Source organism: Cetorhinus maximus, unplaced genomic scaffold, assembly GCF_964194155.1.
Source record: "Cetorhinus maximus unplaced genomic scaffold, sCetMax3.hap1.1 HAP1_SCAFFOLD_306, whole genome shotgun sequence".
Classification (NCBI taxonomy): Eukaryota; Metazoa; Chordata; class Chondrichthyes; order Lamniformes; family Cetorhinidae; genus Cetorhinus; species Cetorhinus maximus.
The window spans coordinates 418,567-437,310 of NW_027596259.1; the positions used below are offsets into that span (position 1 = coordinate 418,567).

The 18,744-nt window shown below is 44.8% G+C and overlaps 1 protein-coding gene and 1 pseudogene across 1 annotated transcript in view; both read right to left on the bottom strand.

Annotated features, from left to right (window-relative positions):
- Window positions 1–7,673, bottom strand: part of LOC144673190 (uncharacterized) — a 63,453-nt gene extending 55,780 nt beyond the window's left edge. Inside the window, exons 1-2 of the mRNA XM_078535153.1 lie at window positions 7,264–7,673; window positions 6,988–7,179 (exon numbers count right to left, since the gene is read on the bottom strand). Coding sequence (XP_078391279.1) covers window positions 6,988–7,179; window positions 7,264–7,673 — 602 coding nt within the window. The remainder of the gene's footprint in view (window positions 1–6,987; window positions 7,180–7,263) is intronic.
- Window positions 7,674–12,130: 4,457 nt separating this feature from the next.
- LOC144673191 (uncharacterized) lies at window positions 12,131–18,617 on the bottom strand (annotated as a pseudogene).
- Between the last annotated feature and the right edge of the window lie 127 nt (window positions 18,618–18,744).

Genomic DNA, 18,744 nt, shown 5'->3' on the forward strand with positions numbered 1-18,744 from the left:
TCACACTGAGGAGAAGCCATTCAGCTGCACTTCCTGTGAAAAGAGGTTCAGGCATTCAGGCAACCTCATAGCCCACCAGCGAGTTCACACTGGAGAGAGGCCGTTCACTTGCAGTGTGTGTGGGAAGGGATTCCATTGGTTATCCAGCTGCTGAAACACCAGCAGGGGTAAGGGTTTGATTCTGTTGTTAGTGCTGGTCTTAATCACATGCAGGACTGATAGTCTGAGTGTGACTGGTCTGTTTGTGTTGACGTTATCCACCCTATAACTGGCTGGAGTTTAATACTCTGGGTATGTCATTGATTTTCGGGGCCGCATTGTTGCTTTCTGAAAGCACCATCTGAGATCTCGCCCCTTAATTCAGGAATTCTCGACAGGAACTCGGTTTCAATAAAGTTATGAACTTGTCATTCAATCTTAAATTGATCTTTCGTGCAAATTCTACAATTCAGCGTCTGAGAGGTTCCACTGATGAACATCTCCAATTAGAAAGTGCTGATTAATCCTTGCTGACAATTCTTACTGACTTGCACATTACTCACAGTGATACCTCCGTTATAGAGACAAATAGGAACATAAGACTGAGGAGCAGAAGGAGGCCATTCAGCTTTTTGAGTTTGCTTCAGCCTTCAATTAGACCATGGCTGATCTGGTTGTGGTATCAACTCCACTTTCCTGTCTGTCCCCCATAGTCTTGACTCTGTTGTTTATCAATAATGTGTCTAACTCAGCTCTGAATACATTCAATGATTTAGCCCCCATTGCTTTCTGGAGAAAATAATTCTACATAACAATGACCCCTTGAGAGAACATTTCTCATCAACTCCATCTTAAATTGTAGGCCACATATTCTTAAACTGTGTCCCCTCGTTCTAGTGTGTCCCACAAGCTGAATCATCCTCCTGCTATCTACCCTATCAAATCCCCTCAGGATTTGAAGAGTCATATGGACTCGAAACTTTATCTCTGTCTTTCTCTCCACAGATGCTGTCAGACCTGCTGAGTTTTGTGAGCATTTTTTGTTTTTGTGCCCTTAGGATTTTATCTGTTTCAATATGATCACCTCTCATTTTTCTAAACTCCAATGGGTAAAGGTCAAATTTACTTCAGAAGATTCAGGGATGAGTTGAGTGAACCTTCTCTGAATATTTTCAATGCAATTATATCTATTTCTAATAAGGAGACCACAGCTGTACACAATATTCCAAACGTGGCTCATCAAGGCCCTGTACAGCTGCTGTAAAACTTCCCTACTTTTATATTGCATTTTATATTGGTGAAACTTAATTATCAAGGAACATAAACAAAATAGTGAAATATTTACAGGTACATCGACAAAAGCTTCATCAAACAACATTGATATTGGTGAATCTTGGAAGTCGCTGAGTTTAATCATTTCTGACCCAGCAGCAGCAACATTTGGTAAAGGTGGAACCCACAACAAAGACTGGCTTGAGACCTACTCAGCAGAGATGAATCTGTCATTGAAGCAAAAAGCAAAGTCTACCTGATTACAACATAAACCCAACAGCAAGAGCATTGTGTAATTAGCTGAGACAGTTGTGTAAAAGACAGGGAGATATGTACAAATAAACACTGGATCAGCCAACGTAAAGAAATCCAAACTGCCTGTGACAATGGAAATCTACGTGCTGTGTATGATGGGATCAGGAGGGCGCTTGGCCCGACCATCACCAAAGTTGCCCCTGAAATAAGCAGATGGCAAAGTTCTCACTGACAGAAGTAAATAGATGTCCACTGGGGTGAACACGACTGTGAGCTGTGTTCCTGTCGAACAGACATCTCCCAGTCTCCATTTGACTCTCTCTTGCAGCTTCCTGCAAGGTTGAGTTGGATGAGGAACCCTCATCACCTGAGCTCGAAAAGGCCATTGATTGTTTAGCAAGCGGAAAGACACTCAGCAAGGATGGAATTCCAGCTGAAATGCCCCAACCCGGAAACTCCCATCTACTGTCATAGCTTCATAACCTCCTCCTTCTCTGTTGGGAGGTAGGATCCATTCCACACGACACGAATGATGCAAAGATCCTCACATTATACAAAAACAAGAGTGACAGAGGAGATTGCAACAACTACAGGGACATCTCACTCCTCAGCATCACAGGGATGACCTTCACTAGGGTCAGGCTTAAAAGACTCCATCTACTTGCAGACCGAGTGTATCCAGAAGCACAGTGTGGTTTCTGTGCTGGCAGATCTCCAGTGGACATGATCTTCTCCATACGCCAGCTACAAGAGAAGTGTACAATTGGGATTGAATCTAAAATGCTGTCAGCTTCTGTGCTGAGAAAAGTGAAAGGTTATAATTACTGAGTGAAAGTAAACCTTTAAGTATGAATTACAACGAACTTGTACAATTGTAAAAGGCATCGAAGAGTTTGATTCCCTAAATATAAGCTTCAGCCTTGAGGTTATGATCTGGAGCTCACAAGCTGTGGGACACTCCAACCCCTTTAACTCTTTTCAGTCTCAGAAAGTTGAAGTTTTTGTTTATCTGTGAAAGGAAACTTTTCCAGTTCTACTTTTCTTCAGGTTTTTTTACACTTACTTGGAAAGATGCCTGAAGAAATGCTGAGAAAAAAGCAAAAGATTTTAAAAGCAGCTTAAAATGGTGTCTGGTTCATCTTTGACCTGAAAATAAAGTTATGTAAAGTTGTCACAATTGTGCATATTTGTGAATGTTTGATCCACCCTTTTGCAAAGAAGCAGAGAAGTTAACCCTTTCCATTGACAGTACGTTGACAATTTAAACTACAGACTTTGCCACTTTAAAAATTTGGCTTCATTCCATTTGTTATCTTTCAAGGTAAAGTGCTTGAGAACGGGAGATATGGGAGTTACTTCCAAACTGATTGCAACTACTTCTGTCTCTGATCTTCAAACAGTACTCTGAAAATTGAATTAATCAGTGAGGTTCCTCTAGGGCTCATGAATGAGATAGAATGGTAATTAATGGGATGCCCCACTTCGAATAAAATCACATTACCAACTTGGAATTGAAATAACTTACCCTGGGTGTTGCTCAATTGAATAAATCAATCCTCGAGGGAGATACTGGTGCAGTGGTAATGTCACTGGAGTAACAATCTCTCTAGGGACATGGGCTCAAATCCCAACATAGCAGCTGGTGGAATTTAACTTAAATTAATTGATTCTGGGAAATGGTCTCAGCTACCATCTGCTTCACTAATGTCCTCAGAAAAAAATCTGCCATCCTCACCTGGTCTGGCCTACATGGGGTTGCTGCTTAACTTCCCGAGCAAGGCATTCAGTTCAATTAGGGATGGGTAACAAATGCTGACCTTGATGAAAATGAAAGAATAAAGAAAAACTGGCATCCATGGGCAGTCCAGTGACAGTCAGGAAGGTGTCGATGAAGCTATCCTTCTCTTGGACAGGCTCGTATCCTTGACCCTGAACTTCTGAAGAAAATGTCATTTGTCAGTCTGGCCACTTCCTGAGGCATTTCACCTCATCTCCACCATGGATTTATTGCCAGTTATTTTAAGGCTGTGTTTGCTGCCAATGCCGCACATGCACTGTTTCTCCACCATGTTCACTGTTTCACAGACTGTCACCCTGAATCTGTAAAAAAGGAAATGAACAGAAACTTTGACTGCACCCGGACACATCCCGGGTTCTGAAGAGACAGGGACATTCCCTCTGTTTATTGCAGAGAGTGGGGAAGGGGCCATGTCTAGCGCAGGTTTGGATTTGTGAGTGAAAGACCTTTCTCTCTGAAATCTGCAGAGATTACAACAGGTAAGAGAGGGTCAAATATGGGACATTTTATCACTGGCTGGCACTGCCCCTGAGTGCGAGATTAATACTGTGTTTGTCTCTGATACAATATCAGTCAGAGATGAGACCGCATCTTCTGTGTCTCCAATAGAGGTTTTCTAGGTGAAACCAGGCTTTACAGGGTTTTCTGGAACCGATACTTTGTCTGACCATCTGTGACTCAGCCCTGACTCATTCTGAAACTGTCTCTCACTCCATACTCTCTATTTCTCCTCCCTTGTGCTGTGTAACAAAGTGGGAAGCTGCTGTTTCTGAAGGATACACATGTTTCTATTTAGAGGCTTTCTGACAGACTGGGAGCAGCAGAGTGACATCTGCATGGACCACTGAGCATGTGCAGACAGATATTTTACATTGACAGGAGACACAGTGTTATTTTAAAGCTGTGATCAGCGGTTACCAACCATCCTGCCAATCAAAACTACTTCTCCCTATGTGGAGGGAAACTCCTCAAAAATGTCCACATTTCAATTAAATCACCTCTTAACTTTCTCTGCTCAAAATAGAATAATCCCAGTCTCTCCACAGAACTGAAACCCCTTATCCCTGATACTATTCTGGGAAATTTTCCCCACACCCTCTCCAAGGCCTTGACATCTTTCCTAAAGTGTGGTGCTCAGAATTGAACACAATATTTCAGCTGAGGAATAATCATTGATTTGTAAAGATTCAGGATAACTTTCATGCTTTTGTTCTCCATGTCTCCATGAATAAACTGAGGACCCCATTAGCTTTTTATTAAACAGCTTGATCAACTTGTCCTGTCACATATAAATATTTGTGTACATACACTCTTAAGTCACCCTGTTGCTGCACTCTGTTAAAAATTGTACCATTTACTTTATTCTGCTTCTCCTCATTCTTCCTTCCAAAATACATCATTGACTGTGAATCACTTTGGGATTTTCTGAGGGTGTGAAAGATGATAAATGAACACAAGAAATTTCTTTCTCTTCTGCAGCTGATTTAAAGTTGCAGATTTTGCTCCGAAGATTAAATTGGGATCGATATTCAAAGTTAACTATTTAACTGCAGAAACAACGTCAGCTGGGAGTCAGTAAATTTAGAGGAAAGATCCCAGACAGCGGCTCTGCAAGGTACACTGCAGGCCCGACAGCTCAATCAGCTCCACTCTCAGCTCAGGAGAGCTCAACAACTCCACATCCTGTCCACAGGGGAGTTCTCCTGGTGCAGTGGGACCAACATTCGTGTTTTAACTAACACCACCAAATAAAACTGGATTAATCAGTTAGTCTGATTGCTGTTTGTGGAATCTTACTGTGCACAAACTGGCTGTCATGAAACAGAAACAACTTGTATTTATAAAACACGTTTAATGTAACAAAATGTGTCAAGGTGCTTCACAGGACTCTCATAAAGAAACATTTGACATCGAGTGACATGGGGAGATATTCGGGTCAATGGGCAGAACCTTGATTGGAGAGGCAGATATTAACAAGCATCTTTAATCAGGAGAGAGAGCTGGAGGGGCTGGGGAGGTTTAGGGAGGAAATTCCAGGACTTTGCACCTAGGCACAGCCGATGATGGAGTAATTAAAATCAGGGATGCTAAAGAGTACGGAATGAGATAGCACAGATATCTCAGAGGGTTGTGCGACTGGGAGTTACAGAGATAGGGAGGGATAATGCCATGAAGGGATTTGTAAACAAGGTTACGAATTTTAAAATTGAACAGGAGCCAATTTAGGTCAATGGCTACAGGGGTGAACGGTGAACGGGACTTGATGTGAGAAGGCTCATGGGCAGCAGAGTTTTTGATGATCTCATGTTTCTGTGTGGGGATGGGGTGAATGTGAGGGGCCGGCTAGGAATGTATTGGAATTTTCAAGTCTAAAGGTAACACGGACATGGATGAGGGTTTGAGCAGCAGATGAGCTGGGGGTGGGGTGGAGACAGGCGACGTTATGGAGATTGAAATATCTGGTGTTAGTGATGGTGTGGATATGTGGTCAGAAACTCATCTTGGGGTCAAATAAAAGACCAAGATTGTGAACAGTGTGGTTCAACCTCAGACAGTTCCCAGGGAGAGGGATGGACTCGGTAGTTAGGGAACGGAATTTGTAATGGTGACTGAAAAAAATGATTCTGGTCTTCCCAATTTTTAATTGGAGGAAATTTCTGCTCATCCAGTTCCGGATGTAGGATAAGCAGTTTGATAATTTAGTAACAGTGGAGGAATGGAGAGGGATGGTGGTGAGGTAGAGCTGGGTGTTGTCAGTGTACATGTGAAAACTAACACGGTGCTTTTGGATGATGTCACCGAGTGGCAGCATGTAGATGAGAAATAGGAGGGGCCAAGGATAGATCCTTGGGGGACACCGAGTACAAGGACTTTGGAGAGGAAAGGGAGGTTGAAGATGGGGCGGTAGTTTGAAAAGATGGTCAGGTCAAAAGTTTATTTTTAGGATGGGTGATGACGATAGATTTGATGATGAGATGGACATTACCAGAAGAGAGAGAGACATTAACAATATCAGCTAACATGGGGAAGTTGGATAATCAGCAGTTTGGTGAGAATAAGGTCGAGGGAGCAGAAGGAGGGCCTCATGGACAAGATGAGCACTGAGACGGTATGAGGGGAGATGGGAGAGAAACTGGAGAAAGATGTGAGTTCAGGGCTCAGACAAGAAGGAACCTTAGAGACAGTTTGGCCCAGTTGGCTAGTGGAAGGGAGGGAAGCAGCAGAGGCAGCTGATCAGATTGTCTCAATCTTAGTGAAAAAGAAGCTCCATGAGCTCCTCTCACTTGTTGTTGGAGATGACAGGGGAGAAGGAGAGTATTGGAGATATTAAAAAGATTCAACACACCTTGTATTTCACACCAAGTTGATTTAATTGATTTGTATCGACAATATTAGCCTCTATAACTGGGCTGAAGTTTATTAACATCAGCAGAAACAGACCCCAATGAACATGGTTCCAGCCAGGATGTGATTAACTACAATGATTGGATTTTGCTGTTACTTGTCAACTTGCTGGTGTCTCAGCAGCACAAATGACTGAGTGAATTGCTTCCCACACACAGACCAGCTGACTGGTCTCTCCTCAGTGTGAACTCGGTGGTGTTTCAGTGGGTAGGTTCAATTGATGAATCCCTTCCTACAGTCAGGGCAAGTGAGCAGCCCCTTCTCCAGTGTGAATTTGCTGGTGTCTCAGCAGGTTGGATGACTGAGTGAATCCCTTCCCACACGTGGAACAGATGAGCGGCCTCTCCCCGGTGTGACTGCGCTGATGTACAATGAGGTCAGATGATCGCCTGAACCCAGTCCTGCAGTGAGAGCACCTGAACGGTCTCTCGTCAGTGTGAACACGTTGATGCAAGATCAGGTCCTGGTAACTTTTATAGCACTACCCGCAGACTGAGCATGTAAACTGTCTCTGGTCTGAGTGAACCAGCCAATGTCTCAGTAGGTGGGATGACCTAGTGAATCCTTTCCTACACTCAGAGCAGGTGTACGGTCTCTCCCCAGTGTGAACTCGCTGGTGTGTCAGCAGGTCGAATGATCGAGTGAATCCCTTGCCACATTTTGAGCAGGTGAATGGTCTCTCCCCATTGTGAATTTGCTGGTGTGTCTGCAGGTTGGTTGAACTAATAAATCCCATCCCACACTCAGAGCAGGTGAACGGTCTCTCCCCAGTGTGAACTCGCTGGTCTGTCAGCAGAGTGGATGACTGAGTAAATCCCTTCCCACACTCAGGGCAGGCGAATGGCTTCTCCCCAGTGTGAGTGCATCGATGAGTTTGCAGGTCAGACGGGTAATTGAATCCCTTCCCACAGTCCCCGCACTTACACGGTTTCTCCCCAGCGTGAGCAGCGCTTTCTGCTTCCATGTTCAAAGGCTGATAATATTCAGGTCCTGATGAATCAAGTGACTCTCTCAGGTCTTGGTGTGAGTTTCCCGACAGCAAATCCTCCCCTTCAAATATCCTGTGAAATTGATTTAAAACAGAAAAAATGGAGTGAGAGAGAACCCACAAAACCACAAAGGCAGGTTGTGAAATTGAGCTGAATGAATCTGGGAATTTGTGGGGCCGGCACGAGGAAAAAGTGACCATGAAAACTGCTGGATTGTCATAAAAACCCAACTGGTTCACTAATGTCCTTCAGGGAAGGGAACCTGCCACCCAGTCTGGGCCTACACAAGATTCAGGTTTCTATGAGAGGAGGGAGAAAGAGCGAGAGAGAAGTGAGAGATGCAGGAGAACCCTGACAGAATCTCCCAAACCCTCAACCTCCACCCCCTAGAAGGACCAGGGTAACAGGTATGTGAACACCATCACCTCCAAGTTCCTCTCCAAGTCACACACCGTCCTGACTTGTCTGACATCCAGTACTGGATAAGCAGAAAATTATTCCATTTAAATAATGGGAAGATTGAAGCCATTGTCTTCAGTCCCCACTACAAACTGCATTCACCAGACACTGACTCTGCACCTTTCGCTGACAACTGAGGCTGAACCAGACTGTTCACAACCATAGTGAAATATTTCACCCCAAGATGAGCTTCCAACCACATATCCACATCATCACCAAGACCGCCTATTTCCACCTCAGTAACATCGCCCAACTCCATCCCAGTCTCAGCTCATCTGCTGCTGAAACTCTCATCCATTCCTTTGTTATCTCTAGACTTAACTATCCTAACACACTCCCAGCCGGCCTCCCACATTCAGCCTCCCTGTAATCTTGAGGTCATCCAAAACTCTGCTGCCCGTGTGCTTACTTGCACCAAGTCTTGTTCACCCATCACCCCTGTGCTCACTGACCTACAAACGCTCCGTGTTAAGCAGAACCTAAATTATAAAATTCTCATCCTTATTTTAAAGGCTGTGTTTGCTGCCATTGTGCAAGCGCAGTTGTTCTGTTTTACTCTGTCTTCATAGGGTTAATCTCTCGTCCTCCTCAGACTCAGGTCCCACTGCAGACTCACCACGAGGAAACTCAGACTGACCTGGTTACAGTGTCCATCAATCAGCCAATTCAGAACTCAGTCAACAGCAGAGAGCTTTGACTGTACATTCCTAATCTCTAATGCTTTTTATAAACGCATACTGTTCTTTGAAATGCCTTGGAAAGTTTTATTACGTTAAAGGTGCTATATAAACACGAATTGCTGTTGTTGATTTGGACATATATCACTGTTCCTTCATCATCACTGGATGAATAACCTGTAACTCCTTACCTAACAGCATTGTGGGAGCACCTTCACCACACGGACTGCAGCGATTCAAGAAGGTCAAACATCATCTTCTCCACAGGCAACTGGGGATTGGCGATATTTGCTGGTCTTGTTAGTGAAAGGGCAGGGGAGTGGGACTAGCTGACTTGCTCTTGCAGAGAGCCAGCATGTGCACAATGGGCTAAATGGCCTCCGTCTATATCGCCATCATTCAGTGATTCTGTGACTTGATGAGAAAGGACCTACACTGGAGGCCAGGGACCAACTTCTGGTAACCAACACCCACCCTGATACAAACCAGCTCTTAACTGGTCCGTCTGTGACTCAGTTCTGTGACCAACGCCTGCAATAAAATAATAGCAAAATACTGCAGCTGCTGAAAATCTGAAATAAATAAAAAAATGTTGGAAATACTCAGCAAATCAGGCAGGATCTGTGGAGAGAGAAACAGAGTTAACATTTCAGTGTGTGCAGAATGGATTACAGGGAATAAAAATGGTGCAGAATTTGATGGTCAATATAAGTTCAGAAGTGGATTATAGCACAGGAAAAACAATTCCTGACTGTGAAAGATACTGTGGGAAGATAAAGCTGGTAAGACAGCAGCACATGGTCAGGGGATGGGCAGCAGTGGAAACCTTATTTGGATACAATCAGCAGAAGTAACAGTTAAATGCCAAACACAGCTAAAATGCACCCAGTATTAGAGACAGAGAAAGTTAGACAATGACCGAGAGGTGATCTGGGATGGCAGAGGTGAAACAGAGCAAAAGATGGACATGGATTCAGATCCACAGGAAAGGAGCCACACTAGCCCCAGAGCGATGGAACCTCTAAAAGATAACAGAGCAGAGAACTAAAAGCTCCAAATTGTAGATGAATGGTCAAAAATACTCTACTCTGAAACAATTTCAGTTTTCAACTTTAAAATCTCCTGCAGCTGGAAAGATATCAGAAGCACTGGAGTCAGAGAAAAATCTCCCAGTTGAGGAAATACCCGGGGAGCGGGATGATGTCACCGTGTAATTGTCGATGTGTGATGATGTCACACACACAGACCCAAAACATCTGGGTTTGTACAAACCAGTGATCACCACACATTATGAAGGATGGGAGGGTCCTTGAGAGGGGGCAGAGGAGATTTACCAGAATGGGTCAAGGGATGAAGGATTTTAGTTGCAAGGTTAGGTTGGAGAAACTGGGATTGTTCTCCTTGGAGCAAAGTAGATTGAGGGGAGATTTAACAAAAGGTGTACAAAATTATGAAATGTTTACATAAAGTAGTTAAAGAAAAGTTGTTCACAGTAGCAGATCGTGAAAGGATCGTGGTCACAGATTTAAGATTTTGGGTAAGATGTACAGGAGGGATGTGAGAAAGAAATGTTTGCACAGTGAATGGTCATGACCTGGAACTCAATGCTTACACTCAGAGGCCGATAGAATCCAGGTCCTGAATTTCTATCCTGGACTGAGTGTGGCAGGTTTGGGAAATGGTTTGTACAGAGCATTAAAAAAGGAGGATCCAGGTCCTGATGAATTGAGTGACTCTGTCAGATCTCACCCGTCTGTAAATGTTCCCCTTCTGACCCCCTGTAAAAGGAGTTTCCAAAATCCATCCCTGCCAGTCCAGGGTAGAATTCCACAATCTTCTCTCCTCCTGCTACCTAGACCAGGATGCCCGCGCATGCGCCCTGCTGCACATTGCCCCCTATTAAGATGGCGGCCGTTACCCCGGGCCTGGCGAAGGGAGAAATCCAGACTTTCTCAGCCAGTTCTCTGCAAACACAAGACTTGTACCTTGTTATTTGGGGTTTGCGGCCTTCACTGTGTCTTTATGAAGCCTCCCTGCCCACTCCGCCGGCTCCATTCCTCCTCACACACCCACTAACTCTGTTAGTTTGCTCCACTCGACATTCACTCACCCACTCTGAGCAGCTTCAGTCACAGACCAGCACTGCGCATGCTCCAAACACACATCGTAATACGCATGTGTAGGGAGCTCCTGTTGTGAGGATAGGGCACATTCTGGCCCCTATTGAATGCTGGGTAACGAGGCTGCCATTGAGAGTTCGTTTTTTTGAATAGAAAATTCTGTTTTGTGATCTGATGACAAACGAAGCCCAAGACCAATATACAAAATTATTCAGTCAATTGGTATGACAAACAAAGTGCATGGGTCCTCTGCCATAATACTGTCCCGGGTGTAAATAACTGCAGTAAAACCCCCGACATTTAGATGTAAACTCACCGGAGTCTCAGTAGGCGGTGTGAACAATTATTTTTTCTTCCCATACACAGAACATTTAAACTCTGTCTTGTCAGTAAGAACGTCACAATTCAGCCGGTAAACAATCCTTTCACAATGTCATTTTACCCCTAAGTTGCAGGACCATTGTGCATGGATTTGGGAGGTGAGCATGAATTTGGAGACAGAAGAGTGGTCGGAGATTGGATAAGAATTGCAAGGATGTCGGCGTCAAGGATGTACTCGTGGGAGGGAGAGAAGCAGGAGAGGCAGCTGATCTCAATTTTCTCAAGATTGTCTCAATCTTAGTGACAAAGAAGCTCCATGAGCTCCTCACACTTGTTGGAGGTGTGGATGCAGGAGACAGGGGAGAGGGAGAGTCCGAAACAAGGACTAACTTGTGTTAGAGATGTTTTTAAAAATTCAACATCCTCTGTGTTTGACAGAATGTTGATTTATTTGACCTTTATCCAGAATATTAAACTTATAACTGGGCCGGAGTTTATTAACATCAGCTGAAACAGACCCCAATGGGTATAGTTCATTCTTGTACATTAATAACAGCAAAATCCAATCACTGTAGTTCGTTGTGAACTCGTTGGTGTCTCGGCAGGTGGGATGACTGAATGCGTATATTGCCACACTTGGTGCAGGTGTACAGCCTCTCCCCAGTGTGAGAGCACTTGTGTAAAGAGAGGTGGGATGATTGCCTGAACCCAATCCCATAAAGAAGGCATCTGAACGGTCTCTCATCAGTATGAATACTTTGCTGGTGGTCGTTCAAGTTCCTGAGAATTTGTAAAGCACTTCCCACAGTCCTGAAATTTGAAAGCTCTCTTTGATGTGCAATCAGGTTGGATAAATTAATGAATCTCTTTCCACACAGCACAGATGAATGACCTCTCCCCAGTGAGAACTCGCTGGCGTGTCTGCAGGTGGGATAATGGAGTGAATCCCTTCTGACACTTTAAGCAGGTCAATGGCCTCTCCCCAGTGTGAATGCTCTGATGAGTTTCCAATTTCGATGGGTAAATGAATCCCTTCCCAGTGTCAACATTTGCACAGCTGCTTTCAGTTGTGACTGCATTTACGTTTTGACCAGGCCAGATGATCGGCTGAAACCTCATCCACATGTAGAACACTGTGAACGGTGCTTTCTTCTCCCATTTTCAAAATCCCACAATTCTCTGCGGCCCAGAAACCGCTCTGTCCAATAGAGACGCCCTCTGAAGAAGGGTCATACAGACTCGAAACTGCTGTCAGGCGTTGCAAGGGCCAGGGACATAAAAGTTCATTCACAAATGTTACAGGACCGGATACATTATAATCGCCAGGAAAGGCTAAACAGCCTGAAGCTCTTTTCTCTAGAAAAGAGAAGGCTGAGAGATGACCTGATAGAAATAGGATAAAGAATGGAGTTGGTAGCTCAGGAATGAAAACAATAGCTTCAATCTTCCCAAAATTTAATTGGAGAAAATTTCTGCACATCCACAAACAGTCTGATAATTTAACAAAAGTGGAGAAGTGGAGAGAGGTGGTGGTGAGGTAGAGTTGGGCACTGTCAGTGTACACGTGATAACTGACAGTGTTTTCAGATGATGTCGCTGTGGGGAGAATGTTGCTGAGAAATAAATGGAAGCCAAGGCTGGATCCTCTGAGGACACCAGAGGTAACTGTGGGAGTGGGAAGGGAAGACATTCCAAGTGATTCTCTGACTATGATTAGATAGAGAAGAATGGAACTAGGAGAGAACAGCCCCACCCAGCTGGACGACAGTGGAGAGGTGTTGGAGCCGAATGGTGTGGTCAACCTTGTCAAAGCAGGTCGAGAAGGGATAGTTTCCCTTTGCCACTGTCACATAGGGTGTCATTGGTGGCTTTGATCTTAGCTGTTTCAGTACAGTGGCAGGACAGAAACCTGATTGGATGGATTCAAGCAGGGAGTTCTGGGAAAGATAGAGATGGATTTGGGAGGTGTGAACACTTTTCAGGAGTTCAGAGAGGAACTGGGGGTTGAAGATGGGTCAATACTTTGCAAGGACAGTAGAGTTAAGTAATTGTTTTTTGAGGAAAGGGTGATGATTTGAAGGAGAGAGGGATAGTACCAGAACGGAGAGAACTGTGAACAATATCAGTGAACATGGGGAAGTTGGGTAATCAGCAGTTTAGTGGGAATAGGGTCGATGGAGCAGGAGGTGGGTCTCATGGACAAGATGAGCACTGAGAGGGCAGGAAGGGAGATGGGAGAGAAGCTAATGAAAGATGTGGGTTCACGGCTTGGACAAGGTGGAACATTTTAGAGACAGTTTGTCCCGGTGGGCTAGTGGAAGGGAGGGAAGCAGCAGAGGCAACTGATCGGATTGTCTCAATCTTAGTGACAAAGAAGCTCCATGAGCTCCTCACACTTGTTGTTAGAGGTGAGGATGGAGGGGAGAAGGAGAGCCCTTCCAGAGAAACTAACTTGTGTTAGAGATATAAACAAAACTCAATATGCTATATTTAACACAAATATATTTTATTTGTCCTTATCCAGAATATTAGCCCCAATAACTGGGCTAGAGTTTATTAACATCAGCAGAAACAGACTCCAATGAACAAGGTTCAGTCCTGGATGTGATTAACAGCAACATCCTGTTCGTTATTTGTGAACTCGCTGGTGTCTCATCAGTTGGGATGACCAGGTGAATCCCTTCCCACACCAGGAGCAGCTGAATGGCCTCTCTCAGTGTGAATTCGCTGGTGCTTCAGGAGGTCAGAGGACGCAGTGAATCCCTTCCCACATACAGGACAGATGAACGGCCTCTCTCCAGTATGAATTCGCTGATGTCTCAGCAAGTGGGATGACTGTGTGAAGCCCTTCCCACAGTGGGAGCAGGTGAACTGTCTCTCCACAGTGTGAATTCGCTGGTGTCTCAACAGATCGGATAAATTAACGAATCCCTTCTCACACTCGGAGCAGATAAATGGTCTCTCCCCAGTGTGAACTCGCAGGTGTGTCAGCAGGTTGGATAACTGAGTGAATCGCTTCCCACACTCGGAGCAGGTGAACGGCCTCTCTCCAGAGTGAACTCTCTGGTGTATCAGCAGGTTTGACGACCGAGTGAATCTCTTCCCACACTCGGAGCAGGTGAATGGTCTCTCCCCAGAGTGAACTCTCTGGTGTGTCAACAGGTGGGATGAATGACTGAATCCCTTCCCACACTCGGAGCAGGTAAATGGCCTCTCACCAGTGTGAACTCGCTGGTGTGTCAGCAGGTTGGATAACTGAGTGAATGCCTTCCCACACTCGGAGCAGGTAAATGGCCTCTCACCAGTGTGAACTCTCTGGTGTGTCAGCAGGTAGGATAACTGAATGAATCCCTTCCCACACTCGGAGCAGGTAAATGGCATCCCCCCAGAATGAATTCGCTGGTGTCTCAGCAGGTTGGATGCCCGAGTGAATCCCTTTCCACACTCGGAGCAGGTGAACGGCCTCTCTTCAGTGTGAATGAGCTGGTGTCTCAGGAGGGTGGATGAATTAACAAATCCTTTCTCACATACAGAACAAGTGAAAGGCCTCTCCCCAGTGTGTGTGCGCTGGTGAGTTTCCAGCCTGGATGGATAATTGAATCCTTTCCCACAGTCTCCACATTTCCATGGTTTCTCCGCACTGTAACTGCATTTATGTTTTGACAGGTCAGATAATCGGCTGAAGCCTCGTCCACACACAGAACACGTGTACGGTTTCTCCCCACGGTGAACGGTGCTTTTTCCTTCCATGTTCAAAATCCGATGAAATTCAGGTTACCACTAATTGTGCGACACCGTTAGATTCTGATGAAACATTGGGTTTCCCAATTGAAAATCCTGGGGAAATATTTAAATAGACAAAAGTGAATGAGAGAGAAACCACAATATCACAAAAACAGGTTGTGAAATTGAGGTGAATGAATCTGGTAATTTTTGGGGCCAGTACGAGGAAAAAGTGACCATGAAAACTGCTGGATTGTCATTAAAAACCCAACTGGTTCACTAATGTCCTTCAGGGAAGGGAACCTGCCAACTGGTCAGGGACTATACAAAACACCAGCATCTACTGGGGGAAATAGAGAGGGAGATGGGAGAGGCAGGGGGTGAAGGAAAGGGATTTTATGCATCTGCAATTCTACCAACATCTCCCAAACCCTCAGCCTCCATCCCCTAGAAGGACCTGGGTAGATGTATGCGAACACCATCACCTCCAAGTCACACACCATCCTGATTTGTTTAACATCCAGTGTTGGATGAACAGAAATTTCCTCCATTTAAATATTGGGAAGATTGAAGCCATTGTCTTCAGTCCCTGCTACAAACTCCACTCCCTAACCATCAATGCCATCCATCTCTCTGACAACTTTGAGGCTGAGCCAGACTGTTCACAACCTTAGTGTCATATTTCACCCTAAGCTGAGCTTCTAACTACATATCACTAAGACCGCCTATTTCCACCTCAGTAACTTTGCCTGCCAATAAAATAATAGCAAAATACTGCAGCTGCTAGAAATCTGAAATAAAAAGAGAAAATGCTGGAAATACTCAGCAAGTCAGGAAGTATCTGTGGAGAGAGAAACAGAGTTAACATTTCAGGGGTGCAGAATGAACTACAGGGAATAAAAATGATGCAGAATCTGATCATCAATATAAGCTCAGGGGTAGAAGTGAGATGGACTATAGCACAGGAAAAACAACTCCTGACTATGAAAGACATGGTGGGAAGCTATAATTGGTAAGCCAGCAGCACATGGTCAAGGCAGCAGTTGGCAGAAGTAACCCTAAAATGCTAAACAGAGCTAAAATACACCCACTATTAGAGACAGAGAAAGTTAGACAACAGCAGAGAGGTGATCAGGGAGGGCAGAGGTGAAAAAGAGCAATGGATGGACACAGAATCAGATCCACAATAAAGGAGTCACACCAGCTGCAGAGCTGTCGGACCTCACACAGATAACAGAGGACTAAAAGCTCCAAATTGTAGATGACTTGTCAAAACTACTCAGCTGTGAAACAATTTAACTCTTTTTAGCTTTGGAAACTCCTGCCGGAGACTGTAGCTGGAAAGATATCAGAAGCACTGAAGTCAGAGAAAAATCTCCCAGTTGAGGAAATACACTGGGAGCGGGGTGATGTCACCGCGCAATTGTCGGTGTGTGCTGATGTCACAGTGTAATTATCGATGTGTGATGATATCACAGACATGGACACAGAACATCTGGGTTTGTGTAAACCACTGATCACCACACATTATGAAGGATGTGAGGGTCCTTAAGAGGGTGCGCAGGAGACTTACCAGAGTGGTTCAACGGGTGAAGGATTTTAGATTAGTTTGGAAAAACTGGTGTTGTTCTCCTTGGAGCAAAGTAGATTGAGGGGAAATTTGATAGAGTTATACATGTTTATGATTGGTTTACATGAGGTAGTTAAAGAAAAGCTGTTCACATTATCTGATCATAAAAGTGTTATGGGACACAGATTTAAGTTATGAAGCAAGATTTACAGGAGGGGTGTGAGCAAAAATTTTACACAATGAGTGATAATGACCTGAAACTCATTACTTACTCTCAAAGGTTGATGAATCGAGTGAGTCTGTCAGATCTTGATCTGATGTTTGGTTTGAGTTTCCCGTCTGCAAATCCTTCCCACGTGATATCCTATGAAAAGATTACAAAACAATCAATCACTGTCAGTCCAGGACAGAAATTGAGAAATATTTCTCTTGGTTTGAGTTTGTTGTGTGTAAATCCTCCCCTTCTAACCCCCTGGAAAAGGAGTTTCCAAAATCCATCCCTGTCAGTCCAGGATAGAAATTCACAACATTGTCTCCTCCTGCTACCTGGACCAGGATGACCGCGCATGCGCCCTGCTGCACAGCCGCACCCCCGGGCCGAGCAGAGGGAGAGACCCAGCCATTTCCGGCCTGTTCGCTGCAAACGCGGGGCCTGTAGTTTCTTATTAAGGCTCTGCGGGCTGCACCAAGTGTTTATGAAACCTCCCTGCCCACTCCGCTGGCTCCATTCCTCCCGCACACCCACTAACTCTGTTATTCTGCTCCAGTCGCCATTTTCTCACCCACTCTGCGGCTCCAGTCACAGGACAGCACTGCGCATGCTGAGGTAATAGCCCGCAATGCGCAGGTGCGAATCAGACTCCGCACTCCGCATGCGTAAGACTCTGGCGCTCTGGATAGGGCACATTCTGTACCGCATTGAATGCTGGGTGGGAGGACGTAATTGCATATCAAATAAATTTTTCTGATCCGATGGTAATTGCAGTTTTAAGGCCAAGATATAAAATTATACAATCAACTGATACAATACATTGCATCGGCCTCTACCATACTTCTATCCTGGGTGTAATTAACAACAGAACAAACCCCTACAGAGAGAATTGAAGAGAAGAATGAGATTTTAAAAGGCTTCAGCCAACAAACATCACCCGACAGTACCACAAACAGAACAGCTGCCCTTTTAAACAATGAATGTGCAGCAGGGTGTAATGAAATCTGGAGCTGTGTGGCCCTGCTGGATCCCAAACTGAACATCAGTGAGCAGGATTTTGGTGAGTAAGAAACCAGAATTAGAGGAACAATGAGTTTTTAAAATCAGAGATTGATACAGTTCTTAAGGAGGCCATCCAGCCCATCATGTCTTTGCTGGCTCCACTTTCCTGCCCTTTCCTCCTAGTTGTGCAACATTTTCCAATTGAAGAATTTATCAGTTTTGAAATTTGCTTACACCACCGTTTCAGGTGTTGCATTGCAGACCATAAGAAATCAGTGCAGAATGATATATCTCATGGCATATCTTCTTATTTTGTCAATTACCTCAAGCTTGAGCTGCCTCCTTACCAATCCCTCTGGCACTGGAAACAGTCTTTCCTTTTTAAGAGGGTTGGAGACTAGCAGAAGTTCACAGAGATAGGGGTGGGCGAGGTAATGGAGGGAATTGAACAGAAGAATGAGAATTTTAAAGGCTTCAGCCAACATACATCACCCCACAGTACACAGTGTGCTTCACAACTAACAGAACAGCTGCCCTTTTAAACAATGAATGTGCAGAAGGGTGAGGGTTTTTTCATCTAAATATCACAAATGGATGCAGAGTGAGGGGATCAATCTCGGTATCTTTAATTAACAGCAACATGGAAAAAGGGCAATGAATGATCTTGAAAAACCTGAAACTTGATTGGTCAACTCAGGTCAATCCTTCCAGGCCCGCGATTTGTTCCAGAGGAACCGGCGGGGGGGCGGAGGGTTGATTCGCACCCACAAACCCCAATAAAATCCTGCAACTCCAAGGCTTTTACCCGGGAGCAGGCCCAGGTTAGCGGCCGCCATCTTGTTCCAGCGGGGATCAGGGAGCATGCGCGGTTGTCTTGGTGACGCAACAGAGAGTGGGCGGGGCTTCATGGTCCCTGTGACCAGAGGAGAAATGATTGATTCAAGCAAAATACTGCGGATGCTG